This window comes from Manis pentadactyla, chromosome X, assembly GCF_030020395.1.
Source record: "Manis pentadactyla isolate mManPen7 chromosome X, mManPen7.hap1, whole genome shotgun sequence".
In the NCBI taxonomy this organism is placed as follows: domain Eukaryota; kingdom Metazoa; phylum Chordata; class Mammalia; order Pholidota; family Manidae; genus Manis; species Manis pentadactyla.
Window position 1 is genome coordinate 44915151 of NC_080038.1, and position 15315 is coordinate 44930465.

The 15315-nt window shown below is 44.8% G+C and overlaps 1 protein-coding gene across 2 annotated transcripts in view; it reads right to left on the reverse strand.

The window, feature by feature from the left end:
* SHROOM4 (shroom family member 4) overlaps positions 1-14832 on the reverse strand; it is a 290444-nt gene extending 275612 nt beyond the window's left edge. For both annotated transcript variants that reach the window (XR_005033288.2, XM_036928887.2), the window contains exon 1: positions 14364-14832. Coding sequence is in view for 1 of the 2 variants with exons in the window: in XM_036928887.2 (XP_036784782.2) it covers positions 14364-14480 (117 nt within the window). In the remaining variant the exon portion in view is untranslated. The remainder of the gene's footprint in view (positions 1-14363) is intronic.
* Between the last annotated feature and the right edge of the window lie 483 nt (positions 14833-15315).

The following is a 15315-nucleotide window of genomic DNA, read 5'->3' on the forward strand; positions in this document are numbered from 1 at the left end:
TGCTTCAAGACAAAATTTTCAACTTTGGAAAGATCATAATGAGAACAACAGTAAGGAGCAAGCTAACACTCTCTGCTTCTCCCACCAACATCTGCAAAGGGCAAATCCTCCTTTAAGACTTTCTCAGATTGCTTGTACTCTTTTCAAACTTAACTATGTAATCCTGGTAAGGATAAACACTTCCTGGGGTCCCTTTAGATGGCTGTTCCTAAAGTTTACTCTAGTGAGTCAAACTCTCTAGCAGGAGTCTGGGTGGTAACAAACTAAGAAGCTCCCACAGTGTGTCTTTTAAACTGTCACAGTACGGCCAGTGAGAGTTTTAATCTGTTACCTTCAGTGCCCTGACATAACCTAACTGACTTCCACAGAGACAGCTGCCTATTAGATTAGAAGCCATTAGGAAGGAGGACAGAGATGGTTCTTCTTGGCTCTTTTCAGCATTCTCAGCTTTGAGTAAAATAGTGAGAAAAGGAATGTCATGGTCAAATAATGAGGAAACTTAAGGCACTGGATATAAATACCAGACAATGACTCACATCCAAGGCTAGTCAGACAGAACATGTTAGAGCTTGTTTAAGCAATGGTGTGTGCACATGCATGCACGCACATACACACACACACACAGTATGTTCACATAAAGCTATCTCCTTTCAGCTAAAGCAGTGAAACACTTGAGTCAGGTAGAAGACTCACACTATACCTTCCCTGAGCACATAGCAACAAGAGGGGTGGCTGCTGTTTTAAGAACCTTTCAGCAACATTTCCCAGCAGCAAGGGAAATGCTGTAATCATCAGCCATCAGGCCTCTCCCACATATAACCCTCGGGAACATACAGGAACTGCAGCAAGAAAGCCAACTCCAGGCAACTCTGGGACAACCACCCCCATCTGCCACTGCTGCCATCTCCTCTTTCATCCAGGGCTGCATCTAGGATTCCTCACAACTTCAACCCACACCACTATTTCCTTCTATGTGTTCCCTCTGTCCCTAGCTCACGCATGTCATTCAAGGCTCACTCCACTTACTAGGTGTCACAGAAAGACTAGAAAACTTGGCTAGTATATGCAGTTCCTCAAGTCACATCCTTTCTAATTTGGAATTGGAGCTAGAAAGGGAAATATAACCAAATACCGAGGACAAAATTTTTGCTTGACTCCTCAAACAAAGCATGATGGAGCATCTACTCTGAGCTCTATGCTGAGGATGGTAAAGCTACAAAAAATAAAACCATGTCCTCTAGAAGATTTTGGTCCAGCAAGCCAGACACAGGCAGCCAAAGTACCCAAAGATTTATACTGGAAAAGCAGAACTCCAGCATTCCCAAAAGGGATAGATTACTTCCACGAGTAGCTGACTGAGATGATGTCCCTGAGGCTTAGAGCTAGAGCTTGAAGGTTAGGATAGATTGGGAGTGGCAGAGAAGAGAGGAGAAGGCCTTCCAAGTATGCAGCGTGAAGCTGAGCCACTCAAGGAACATTAGGATTCGAAATTCAGAGGCTAGAATTTTCCAGGTGTGGTTAAGGGGCAGAGAGGAGACCATTCTGCCTGAAAATCTGGGTCCTGGAAGGAGTGCTAGAAAGTTAAGACTAGAGCCAGATGAAGAATGCTCCATACACCAGGCTAATGTAGTTTGGACTCTCTCTTACAGGCAGCAGAAACTATTAAATAATTTTACATGCAGGTTAGGGGGATGATCAAAGGAAGGGAAGACATTGAGGAGGCCAAGAGCAGTAGTGTGGTTGTTCCAGGAGAAGGCTTTTTCCGGCCTGTCCCAACTCATATAAGGTCTTCCTTCAAAGCTGTTCTTTCTGCCTGAGCTATTTGAGAGTGCCTTATTACATATCTCTTTCAAGTTGGGTGAGATGTCAATGACATTTCTTATTCTGAATGAGACTCCTAATGTACTGGAGTTGGGGGTCAAAGACTTAAAAACAAATAGATGCTTCATCCAAATCTCCCAGTTTTAGAAGAAAGGAACTATGATACATCATTTTCATTTCTGTAACAGCACTGGCTAGATTGGCCCCTGGGGTCACTGGTGTCTTCTAAGATCCCAACAGAGGAGCAGGAAGGAAAGGGAGGGAGGAAGGGAGGGAGGAAGGGAGAAGGACACAGAGAACTACCATCATAGGGCCAAACCTGATTGTCAAGTGCTTTTCTGGGGCCTGTTCCAGATCACTGTCACTTACAGGCTTAGACTAAGCTCAGCCCTAAATTAGGGTTCCAACCTAGAAGCCAGGATGGGAGGTGGAAGGGTCCCACCTGGGTCTTAGCAGGAGGAATTAACTCTACCTGATCCTTAATTTTTTTTGGCTTTTATTAGTGGTTGAAAGGGAAGAGGGATGTAACCCAAACCCTAATGCAGCTGAAAAGGGCTAAGAGCCAAAACCTTCTTTAAGCAGGTACAGTATGTGCAGGACCTGGGCAGGTTTCAGAACACTTCTACAGCCAAAGGCACAAGAAAATATGAAAATTACATATTTAACCCTTTACATACAAAAGGGAAGCATATCACCCTCCACCAGAGCTCACACAGCAGAGGGAAGTTAGCAACCTGGCTCTTGTAAAAGCTGGAGCACTCCTTTTTTACAGAAATACCCCTAGCAGCTAGATAGTCAAATCAATTTCAAATACAAGTTATAAGCTATTTCACCTTGTCAGAGAGAAGAGTTAGGTAAAGGAACCCATGAGTGCATCAGCCTTTTAGCGAGAAGTGAGTTTTATGTACAAAGAAGTAGGGAGGCAATGAACAAACCAAGTTTGGTAGCACAGCATCTGTACAACGTTCTAAATTTCAGTTCCTCATCTTGCAGAAAACATGTGATACCGCTCAAAAGAAATAACAGATCTAGAAAGCAAATTTAAGGATGGGGGTAGGAGAGGGATTGCATACAAAGTTAACCTTTCTTGAGAATTCCACGTAAGTACACAGGGCATCAGGGCTAGGGTCTGAGTCAGATAATCACTCCAAATTTGCAAAAGTCTCTTAGTAAAATGATGTTTTCCAGCCATATTTGCAGCAGATGAATTTATGAAGTAAATTCTTTTTTCTTCCTTATTTTAATACACAAATCAGGAGAGGAGTAAGGTGAGGACACCATTGAAGACAATTCAATCATACTTGCAAGTTTAACAATGCTTTTCCAAAAGTTACATTTAAGAACCAATACTATTACAGAAATATTAACAATGATATTTGCAGATTAATAATATTACACTATGCAGAGAGTATAAAACTGCTACTATCAAAAATGTAATACAGACTTGAAACTCCAGTGGTTTGAGGTTTGTCTTACCAAGCCTGTACATTTTTTTTTTTTTCAGAGAGAAAACAATACTTAAACATCTTGGGAAGTTAACTGATGTTTTTTAACGGCCTTGAACCATTTAACATTTCAAACTTCATGTCTGAAATTTGGCATTTTGACAGTTTCTTCTATTTTTGTTTGTTTGATTTTGGATTTTCCCATCACTTGAAAGCACGAAGTTAGAAGAAAGAAATTCAGCCAGTAACACCTTGGGTGACTAGGCATCCCACAGATCACAGGAGGTAACAAGACAAAGCTTTGACTAGAAAAGCCCATGAAATAACATTGCAGGCCTGTTCCAATGTCTGTTGGAGCTGGAGATTGTTCAGCAATTAACTAATTTCCACAACAATTAGCAAAATTAGTAAATTGTCTGTGCTAACGATTATGTTCCTTAAATAATGATCTGTTGTTTTAACTGATTATTGGCCTTAAATAAATTCTTTTTTTTTTGAACTATGGGGCTTTTTTTTTCTTTAAATTGTTTTTTTAAATTTTTACTTATATTTTTAAAGTGTTTTAATTGAACTATAGTTGATATACAATATTTTATTGGTTTCAAGTATATAGCACAGTGATTCAACAGTTACACATTGTTAAATCTTCACCCCAACTAGTACAGTTACTATCTGTTTTGATTGTCCCATAGATACCTCGGTAGGAGATGATCTGAAACTGAACTAAATCTGTTGAGCCTTCCCAATGAAAGCATCTGTTAGAAAACAAATAAAAGTGACATTTATGGAGCTCAGTGCTGGTTTCATAGGCTATAGGAAGAATAGCTCAGCTCCTAGAACAAGCACTCAATAAATAAGTGAATAAATGAACCGACAACACATACCGTGACCTGGGGAACCTCATGCTGTTACTCAGTTCACTGTGGAGTAAACAAACTGGTCTCAGTCTCCTGGCTGTGCCTTTTGGACATAATGGTGCTTGCACTAACTGGAATGAATGCCCTTTTTGCTCCCCATCCTACCTAAATCTTATACAGCCCTCAAGGCCAAGCTCAAATTCTTCTTCCTTTTTCCACAAAGCAGCCCCACCAGCCTACAATGAAATCTCCTCCCACGGAATAAATGTTGCTTTAGAACCCATCGCATTGTTTCAACATGTAAACATTTTTGTTTCCTGGGCCTCTCTTCAACAAAACTGTCATTTCCCTGGAAGAGGTCTTCTGTGGTGGCTATCTCTTGTAGTCTTCTTTAGTTTAGGGTTAGGCACTTTACAAAGTGCTGAACAAATATGTGTTGACTCATTGGTTAATTGATTGATTAATTGGAGGCTTAATTGAGAGCTCTTAGGTAGAAGCCAAACAATGGTTAGCACAGCCTTTCAAATTGCTGACTATTTGGACATTAGCCAGAAATCATGTCTGGCCTTCCAACTTCTGGCAGCAGCTGACATCACATTAAAGGTATCCTGCCATTTCACATAATTCCCAAAGTCTCAGTAACTTGTGCATTTCATTTTTTAAATTCAAAGTTCTCTTTAGAGAATTTCTGTTTAATAATTGACACTTGTAGAATGCTTTTTTTCTTAAATCACATATATACCTAGTATTTATGAGATAAAGAATAACATCAACCTCTCTCCCTACCGGAAAAGAAGTGCAAGTTTTATTATCTTCATTTTGCAAAAGAAGAAATGAGACAGTGAGGGAAATGACTTACCCAAGGACACACAGGTAATGTGTGGCAAAGTGAAGACTAAACTTCAGGTCTTCTGAATCCAAGCTCATACCCTTTACCCTGATTAGAGATTTAAAACAAAACAAAACAAAACCTTCCTTTGACCCTAACCCCTGAGAAGCATGTATTGGTAATATTACCAAGTTTTTGCACTATATGACATTTCTCTCATTTCTTGCTCTTTTGTCTTTCTCATTTGTCTCTTATTTCTCTATCTCATGTCTTTCCCACTCCCCCACTTCATATACCTTTTATAAAGTTCTTTTTCTTTCTCTTTCCTTCGCCTATGTAAATATGGTACTGTGAAAGAACCTGGGATTTGGAGTCAGAAATAAATTGGACTGCCAGCTCTTCCACCTACTGTGTATGACTTAGAATTGCTTACTGCTTCTGAGCCTCAGTCTCCTCATCAGCACAATGGGGACATCAATATCTAATTCAAAGAGTTACTGTAAAAATTAACTGAGAATATTTGGAAACACCTAGAAGCAGCAGTATTTACCACATAACCAACAGGTCCACTACCTCTCCTATCCCACCGTGTCTGGCCCTAAGCAGCCTTTGGGTTCAAGAGATTGCTGAGATCCAAGCAAACTACATTGCCTCCACTCAGTGAGGCACATCTACACAGGAGTATCCAGGTCTTTGCCTGGTCCACTTTTCAGCATGTTGTCTTGATACTCCCTGATTGCAAATTTAAAGTAGCACAGAACTCCAAGTTCTCAGTCAAGTCCTCCAAAGAACATGAGAGTCAAGACCTGATACTCACTCACTCCTGAGGCCCCAAGATGTCGACACTCACACTCCCAGTCAGATAAAATGTCATCAAAGTCTGCCTACCTGCAGAAGTTTTCACAGGAGCTTTTACTTATATCAAATACAAACAAAAATGGAAAACAGTAAGGCTGCTCATCACAGACAAGGCTTTAGCTTGTCATCTTCTCATAAGCAAAGATGGGGCTGCAGCCATGAGACTGTAACCCCTTTCCAGAATAACTAGTTGAACCAGCTTTACTCTCAGCTCTACCTCTTCTCACCCCCAACCCCCACCCTCAAAAGAAAAATCAATTTCTGATGGGCCGTGAAAGGCAGTATAGGAAAACCATTCAAAACTTCCTGCCAGAGGCTCAGGAAGAGAGGCAACTGTACAGCTGAGAATCTGCTGAATGGCATTAGGGTGGGGCCAGAAGACACCACAAAGGGTCTGTCGATCACTGGGGTTAACCCTTGATCCTGTCAAATTAGTCCCACCTCTTGCATTCCTCACAGATGTAACATTAAAAGACTTGAGTGAAAGTTAACAGACCATGCTGCATGATGTGCCTGACAACATACCAGGAAAGAGCCACTTCTGGAAAGATAGGAAGTAGTAGTGTAGAGCAAAGCTGTAAGAAATGCCTGCTGTCAGTCAGCCTTAACACTTTCACAGCTTAGGCCAAACAAGGATCTTGGAGCTCTTAGCAACCCTTCAATAAAGCAGAAGCTTGCCCCATGGAGACTCTGAGAAGAAAAAGGAGGGTACAGAGAGGTGAAGTAACATGCCAAGACTACTCACCAATTGATAAAAGAGTATCAGGAATGTGACAAGTGCCCCGTCCTCCACCAAAACAGGATGGAGAGAGACACATCGTGAGAAAATTTCCCCTTGACCCAGCTATCAATTTGCTGAGTGTTTTCAAACTTTATCAACCTTAACTCTGTGAGCTCCTCTCAGCCCCACCCCCCACCAGAAGCATGGCTGAGCCAAGAGGGACAAAGCTGGTACAGCAACCTAGACAGGCCCACCGTGACCAAAGAAGAAAAAAAGTTGAGTTTTGGACAGAGGTCAAAGCAGCCAATGAATGAACAAAGAAGCAATGGCACTTGAATGAGACAGTCCAAAATGTAGGCCTCAAGCAACTGGTGCTGATGGGTGGGGGTTGTGACCCAAAGATTGGACATGTAAGAAGGGAAGACAGGATACATGGAAAATGTGTCTCTGTTGCTACCAGACAGTGCTCACTCTGTGACAGGGCACAGTCACACACTCACATTGAAAGAGGAGGGAGCAGAGGTGAAGTTGAAGGAAAGGTGGGGTTAGTCACTTGGAGAACCCAAGTCATCTTGATCTTTGCAACTTCAGTGCCCAGCCAGGATGGTGATGTGCCCAAGTAAACATGCCAGTGTGATGTGAGGAAGAACGGATCATCCCTTGCAAAACTAATGCCTAAGACAACCTTTTCACTTGGCCTATTCACACTGGATGGGGCAAGGAGTGTAAGAAGACAAGCCTCTACCCTATCCCAGTCCTTGGAACACAGTCTTTAGCCAGGAAAACAACAGCTCAACTTATTCATTAACAACTTAGCTGAAGTCTGTTTGAAGGGAGTATTTCAGGGGAGCACCAGGAGGCAAAATATTGGCTCCACTGAAACTGAGTGAAAGTAAGCTAGGTGGCAACATAAGCAATATAAAAGGGCACCTGCTGATAACAAGATAACTCAGGTAAACCTGGAAATCAGTTTTGGAGAAAAATTTGACCACGCATACACTATGCACACTCACATCGTGTCCCAGCATCAAGGATATAAGCACTTTGGGCCCAGATAGTTGATACCCCAAAGCCACCCAGATCTGTGTAACAGAGATATGTAGAACACTTGTTGTCCCTAAATTATGAGTGGATTGTTTTCTAATACCTTGTGTAAAGAAGCAGCTTGGAGCTTTGAATACAGTTTCTTGTAGGTAAAATATTATGAATGGTGGTTAAGTTCTGTATTTTCATTGGTCATACACTATGGATTCAATAGGCCTCTCCAGAACTGTTCTGAATCTAGCCACTATCAATAACATTGTGTCAGTGGGACATGTTTCCTTTAGTAATAATGACAATTAAGCCCCATTCTAATATATTCTGTGATCAGGGCTTTAGCAGCAAGAAAAGGAATTTGACCAATCCAGATGACAAGTCTGACAAGTCAGGGGACAAGTCTGTGGATACAAAATATCCAACAGGAGTGAGTGTTGTGGGTATTCCAGGTACAGACAGAAGACTTCAGAACCCAGGGATAGCAGCAACAGAAGCTTTTGCAGTCAATGCCAGTGGCAATATGCAGGGAGACAAATATCTGATGGGGGCTGGGGACAGGCTGTATCTAAATTCCCACATAGGGCCTCTGTAGGTTGGAGACTGCTTGTATGTTGCATATGGTCAGCATCTTCAACATTGGAGATATCCTTTTTTCCCAGGAAGGGAAAATTCAGTTTAGAGAGGTTACTCCTACAAATTCCAAGCCAGCAGTTGGTAAAAAATAAAATAAATCTAATGTTCTGCAGTTCTGACCTTCACATTATTCATTCAATGCCACTTCCTTCTTGTTATTATACAAATTTCTTCTCTATAACTCTGTATAAACATATATGCTCCTTGAACTCAGGAGCTTGTGTCTTCTCTCTCATCTCCCTGAGAACACTTTTCTCAAGGTGGGCCTATGCTGGGGACAGCGTAGGGGCGATTCCAAATAAGTAGTGAAAGATGAAATGTGTTCCTCCCAAATCTATTATGTGGCTGTCCTGGATGCCCAGGCCTTGGGCAGGTATGGCTTAGCAACATTACAGGTACTTCCACTAAAAGGCTTTGCTTGACAGTTTCTTCATAACACATGGCCAGCAGAAAAAGCCAAAGTGGTCTTGAGCTGTTTTTATTTTTAAAGAATGGTTTTACTCAACTTTGGCCAGACTCTCCTCAGTTTTTATATTCAGCTGTGAGCTCCATAATTCAAGAGAAGGCCTGGAGTACATCCAGAGGGGGAGGAGGAAACCAGTGAACAGGCTCGATCTCAGATCCCCTAAAGAACAACTGAAAGATGTAGGGCTCTGTAGCCTATAAAAGTGAGACAAGGGGACATAGTCTGTGTCTTCAGACCTCCCACAGGCTTTCTGTCCTAAGATAGCAAAAGCATTCTTGTTGTGTGTGATCCCAGAAGGTAGAACCATGAATGGCAGGTAGAGGATGACTGCAGCTCAACAGAAGAAAAACCTGTCCACAGTCAAAACCTTCCAAGAATGAAACGGTCTGGCTTAGAAGGGCGTAAGTTCCCCTATGACCACAGGAAAATAAGCTCAGGGTGACTGCACAGGAGGCTCATGGATTGGTTAAGATCAAGCCCAGATGACTTCCAAAAGACCCTCCTCACTCTGAGGATCTGTGATTCTAGATCTCCTCCAAGGAGAGCATTAGGAGAGTAGCCCTGAGTTGAGTCTGCCCTTTGCTGCTTTGGGGGTGGGGGCACAGGGTATGGGGTAGTGAGAGCAGTTCTCCACATAATCTCTGATCTTCCTCATGAACTTTTCTCAGATGGGTCAGCAGCTTTTTTCTCCCTGGTTCTGAAGAAGCCTAACTATAAAAACCATGATGTTCCCTCCAGATAATTACTCCATATGCACCAGTCTCAAGTATGAGTCTCTCTTTTCTCTTAAAAAAAATTCCTGGGAGGGCACTGGGGAGAACAAAGAGGGAAATCATTTTAATTTTTTTTAAGGGACAACACTCAAGTGTCTTCCAGCTGGAGCCAAATTATTTTATTTAAAGTTTTGGAGAAGGAAAACCCTCTAACAGGCTTGGCCTTTTTCACTTCCGGGGCACATGTGTGGATCTCAATAGGGACCAGGTATATTATGACACACCAGCAGGCCCAAAAGTAGTGTGCACCCAAGGCCCAGCCAACAGTTACCAGACACACCACATGCCCTTCTTGCTCTACATCCCTTCAACCTTCTTTGTATCTCTTTAGAAGGATTCCTCCCTCATGACCCCAAATGCTTTCTACTTTCTGGGAGAGGGTAGCAGTTGGGGAACTGAGGCCATAGGCATCTATGCTGATTCTGGAAACAGACATAAGGAAGAGATTCATGTAAGTAATCAGGCTGGACTAAGCTCCCAAGAAGCTCTTCTCATGAAGGTCAAAATGTGGTCTGGGGGTGGGCCCAGCCTATAATACAGCTAAAAAGGTTTCACAGGAACTATTGTTTCTCATATAGTATTACCTCTGCAACCAACAAGAACTCAAATTCGCGGCCAAATTTACTGCCCACCACAGGACAGCCTCAATCTGACATCACTCACGTTCTCTTTAAATTTCAAGTGCCTCTTTGTGTGCTTCTTCTAGAAATAAGGTCACAGTAGGGATGGGAGAGGGACCAAAAACACCTTAAAGAGCTGCCATTTTCCTAGGCTAAAGACTGCAAACAGTGTTAGTTTGCCCAGTTCATTCTCATATCATCTTTGATAATATAGGTGGGGCATGTATGCCTACCCCTGTTCTACAAATCTAGAGTGCATACAATGGTTTAGCAACATCAGTGCACATTAAATGGAGGAAGTGAGGCTTCTTTGTCCTCCAGGCTACTCCACTATCCCACACTACTTTGTTCCAGGGCAGTAACTAGCCCCACTTCCTTCACTGTGCCCCTAGGGGCCTGCCACCAAAAGTGGACTAGGAAAACAGGAACTATGTAGGGTGAACCTGTCTTCTGCCCTGTCTCTTCCTCCCCAATTTTCCTCCTCTTTTTTCTTGAATCCCCACAATGGTCTCCACCCTTTTTTTCTCCACCCTCAGCCAACCTCAGGGCACATTTTCAAGAATTCAAAATGAGTATAGGAGCTTTACCCTGCAGCTCAGCAACTCCTCCCTCACTCTCCCTGCCAAAACACACCACAGGAGGGCACAATTTGACTCTCTGAGGCCTCTGAGAAGTCCTATTTGATGCAGAATCACTGGTACCAGAACCTTAGAAAGGTCACCCATCTCCAAAGAGAATATTTTCTAGCACAAGGACTCAACTTCATGGATGACTGTCTATACTGAAAAGGGGACCCATAGGTAGCAAAACAGACAAATCTGATGAGAAGAGAATATCCACTTCAGACAGGACCCCTGGGTCAAAGACACTAACCAAAGGAATTAATAACACCAAGGTCATGGACCCAATTTCCCTGTGAGTCATGTTTTCTCAGGAATATCACATCGTATGAGGAAATCACACTACCCCTTAACATTTGGGATAATCAATAGTAGTTTTTTTTTTAACATTTCTTCTTTGTTACTTGATTGTCAGGAGATGATTATATCAATCTCCTGAACTTGTGCAGTGGAATTCCCCATGTTCAGGGAAAACACAAGAGCCAACAGGAATTGATAATTTCCCCAACCTGATCATTTCCTGTTCCAGAGGTTCTCCCATGATAAATATGAGGTAGACTTTTATACTTCATATACTCTTTCCCCACTAATCACCTTTTATCATATTCCTCCACTCCCAAGCTGTCTCAGGCATGTACACCACTCCAGACCCAAATTGCTTTTGTTTTCTTCCCATGACATCAAAGGAGGTTCTCCAACATTTCCCACCATGGTTTTTGTACCTTATATCTCTCTCTGCTTGACCTGAGATTGTCACTAGTGATTTGGAGTCACCAAAATAGTCCTCTTTTATGCCCTGAGCCCAGACTCCATCAAGGAGTGTCTGCAACCCAGTTCTCACCTACCATGGAACCATAGACTGGCATGAAAAGGGTCACTAGAGTAGGTGGCTGCCAGGTCTACTGGATATATCCCTGAATGGTATTGCCCTATGCCCCTTCACAAACTGCAGTATTACCAGAAGAATCAAGAAACTCTAGATTTGGAGCCTACCACTGACTCACCATATGGCAGACCCAGGCAAGCCACTCAATGCATCACAGCCTATTTTTCCATCAGTTTCTCCACACCTTCCCTGACTGTCTCACATGGAGTCTGTAAGAGGCTAATGAGAAAAGGGATGTGGACACACACTATAAACAGTAACACTTTGAAAATGGAACAAAGCATTATTTTCCTCAGTCCATAACTCTTCTGAGGAGAAAAGGGCCAGAGCCCACATAAAGGATTTGCTACTAGACTGTCATAGTCTTATTTAAAGACTAACCACTTGAACATCACTGTAGACAAGGGGACACCTAAGCCTGTGGAGGGCAAATGATGTACCTAGGATCCCAGAGCTAGTGAGTGGCAGAGCAAGGATTAGAACTCAAGTTTTTGATATGCCAATACAATTCTCTTTCTACTACCCTCCATCCCATTCCCACCAGTGTGGGCAGACTGAGACTATTTTCAAGAAAGCTGTATTGTCTGAAGCATAAGGGGAAACAAAACTGAGGTAGAAAAATGAAAAAGGGATTATTGAACTATTATGCCACAGAGTGCCTCGTCAAGAAAAAAAAATTAAAGGCAACCACTGAACTTAAAAAAACACTGGCCTCTTTTTAGAATGTTGGGGCTCACCAGCTTATATACAACTGGCTTTTTCTGTAAGGAGCCAGGCTATTTGGGAGGGATGGGAGAAATAATTTTACCCCCTGCATATCCAAATGTGTGTAACAATGAGCCTTCATATAATAGGGGTCAACTGTACATTCAGCAGAAAGGGAATCATTAAAAGGCATGCTGTTTCTCAACAACACGAGTCACTTCCTCAACAGCATGGCCAAGGAAACCCTCATCTAGCCTCAAATAATCCCCCAGCCAGACCACAAATTGCTGGCTGCCCCATACTTAGTAACACCCCCTGCCAGGCTTGTGCTGGCTCACAAAAAAATCCAGGGCTACAGCAGTAAGTGCTCTCTGGGCTGCCTATCAGGATGGGTCAACCCTGGACAGAGGTGAAAAATGACCTCTCCAAAGCAGGTTGTTTAGACAGACTAGAAATTCTATGGGTGGTATAGGGAGAAAAAGAAAGGGATGAACTGCCAGATTATATGGCTGGTAGCAAGTTCTGACCTTGGTGGAAAGAGTGGGGAGAGGAGGAGTGTGATTAGAAGAAATTACTGAAAGCTAGGATTCTCCTCCCCAAAGGGGTTGTCTGAGAGTGTTTTTGTTTAAAAAATAAAAAAGCTTATTACTGCCTCCAGAGAATAGTAAACAGAGATTGCCTTAGGAGAGGGTGTGACATTGTGTGACAAAGGCATCAGACTGGTTAGAAGTGCATGACTAGTATGGGGTGTAAGGGGGTGCTGGATGAAGATCTGGGCTGGGTATTGGTGGTTGGGGAGGCTAAAGATCCCAGGTTTCCTTGACAGACCCTTGAATTTTTGCCTCAGCATACCTCAGACTGCTCGAGCTGATGGGTAACCCATTACAACACCCCCATGCAAGGCACACAAGCACAAGTTACTGAGGGGGTGTGGTGAGGCATTTGCCGCCGCCTGCTCAGACGTGACCCACGTTAAAAAGCAAAAATAAAAATAAAAAATAAAGTGACATTTGTTCCCTGTTGAGAAACCACATCTTTCCATCTCCAGTTCAAACAACTACAACGTCAACTTGAATTCAGGCAGGTTGTAAGGGGAACAGCTTTTTATATTTTCAGCATTTAAGATAAACAAAAACTAAAACTAAAACTAAAATGGGATAAAGTTCGTGAAGTTCGTCCCCCTGAGTATCTGGCGCCTCAAGGTGAGTCGTCTTACCAAGCCTTTTTATACAGTAACCGCCTAGCGGCCTCCAACCCTCACCCCTGGTGGGAGTGATTCGCCCTGGGGGTTCTGGAGCACTAGGGAGAACTCCTCTTCCCCCTCTCGGTGCTCAGCTGCGACTTGGCTTCCAGCAGATCACAGCCTCCTAGAACAAACGCTGGCGGCGGCGGCGGCGGCAGCTACAGCACAGCTGCGCTCCATGGCACAAAAGTTTCCTCCACACTTCTCAACGTGCAGGAAATCTTGCCGGCGCTGGGGCAGGACTCAGGAGGGAGGGGAAGGCCGAGCTGAAAGGGCGGGCAGCTGCAACACCCCGCCAGCTGAAAGGCTGTGCGTGCGTCCGGCCGTGGGAAGTGAGGCTGACGAAAGCCACCGATGCCTCACCTCCGTCCCCACACCAGACCCTCGTCTTGCAACCTGCCCCAGTGCGACGTCCGCCGGTGGACGGAGGGGCCACGGCTGCTGAGAAAACTGCCAAGCCGCGTTGCCTGTCCCTGAGGGGTGCGGGAACTTCCCAGAAGAAAGCCCCAACAGTCACCACTTCCTCCAGCTCAAAACGAGGGGAGCAGCCGCCTCGACGTGGGGGAGCAAAGGCTGCCCCCAGAGCTCCCTGAGTGTGTCTGCGCGCAGAGCTCTAGCCGGGAGCCAGCTGGGCTCTCATCCCGAGCTCCCGCTACCCGTCAGGGGTGTCTGAGCCTGGACTGGTGGCAGAAACCTTCCGTGCAGCTAATTCTCCACAGTGGGGGGCTTTCACCCCCAGCCCCGGCCAAGTTTCAAAGTTGGTTTGAGGGGCCCGTCCCGCGGTAGCCTGCGCACCCGCTTATCCATTCAAAGTTGGCCACCGCTGGAACAGAGCCTTCGGTTCTTACCTTAGACACCGTGAGCGGTTCGCAGTGTTCCAGACCCCCCTTAAGGGTGAAGCCCCAGGGAGCCCCCCCTTGCAGCTGCACAAGGACGTACTGGAAGGACCCAAGCGCGTTCTCCATCCTCCGCTCGGCTCAGGCGCCGCGGGGCTCCTTTTCCGCGGGGACTACGTTGCCTCCGCCCCCAGCAGCTCCGCCACCATCGCCCTCCAGAGTTACGCCGTCCCGCACCGCCCCGCTCCGCCTACTCTCCCGGCTGGAGACGCTCAGGCAGCGAGCGAGCACAAGGAGGAAATGACACGGAGCTGAAGAAAGGGGGAGAGAGGGGGAGAATGGAGAAGGGAAAAAAGAAAAGAAAAGAAAGAAGGAGAGGCGGAGGGATAGCACGTAATGGACAAGAAACCGGAGCAATGGGGAAGAGCAGTCCCTGGGACCTCGCCTATGGGATCGCCGGGGAGCGGGAGTGAGGCGAGGCCTCACATCAATTGTTACATTGTTTCATTCAAGCAGGCCCCCCTCTTTGGTCCTCCTCCTTACTGCCGCGTTCCCCGCCCCTCAGCCAGCAGAGGCGAGGAGAGGTGAAAGTCGTCAGTGTGGATGGCCCGCGTGGCCGCGTGATCTGAAATTCTGGCTTCCTGATTCGCGCTTTCATGTTTCTCTGACTGCCTTTTTCTTCTGAAGGTCCCAAGAACCGGGTTCTGAGAGGGTTACAAGTCTGCTAATTTGTGGACCTTGCCTAAAGGGATGGAAAGTAAAGCAAGCAGGCCAGAGAACACAGTGGGGCTGTGTGTGTAGGCTGCTCTGAGTGTATGCGCTAGGTGTGTGGGGTCATTATGAAACTGCGCCCGAGCATAGTTTAAATAAAGAAGCACTTTGAGGATGCCCCCTGCCCTGGCTCAGCCTCACCCTGGCTCAGCGCCGGCGTCTATGGGTAGCATTGTGCCTGTGTATGTTCCAG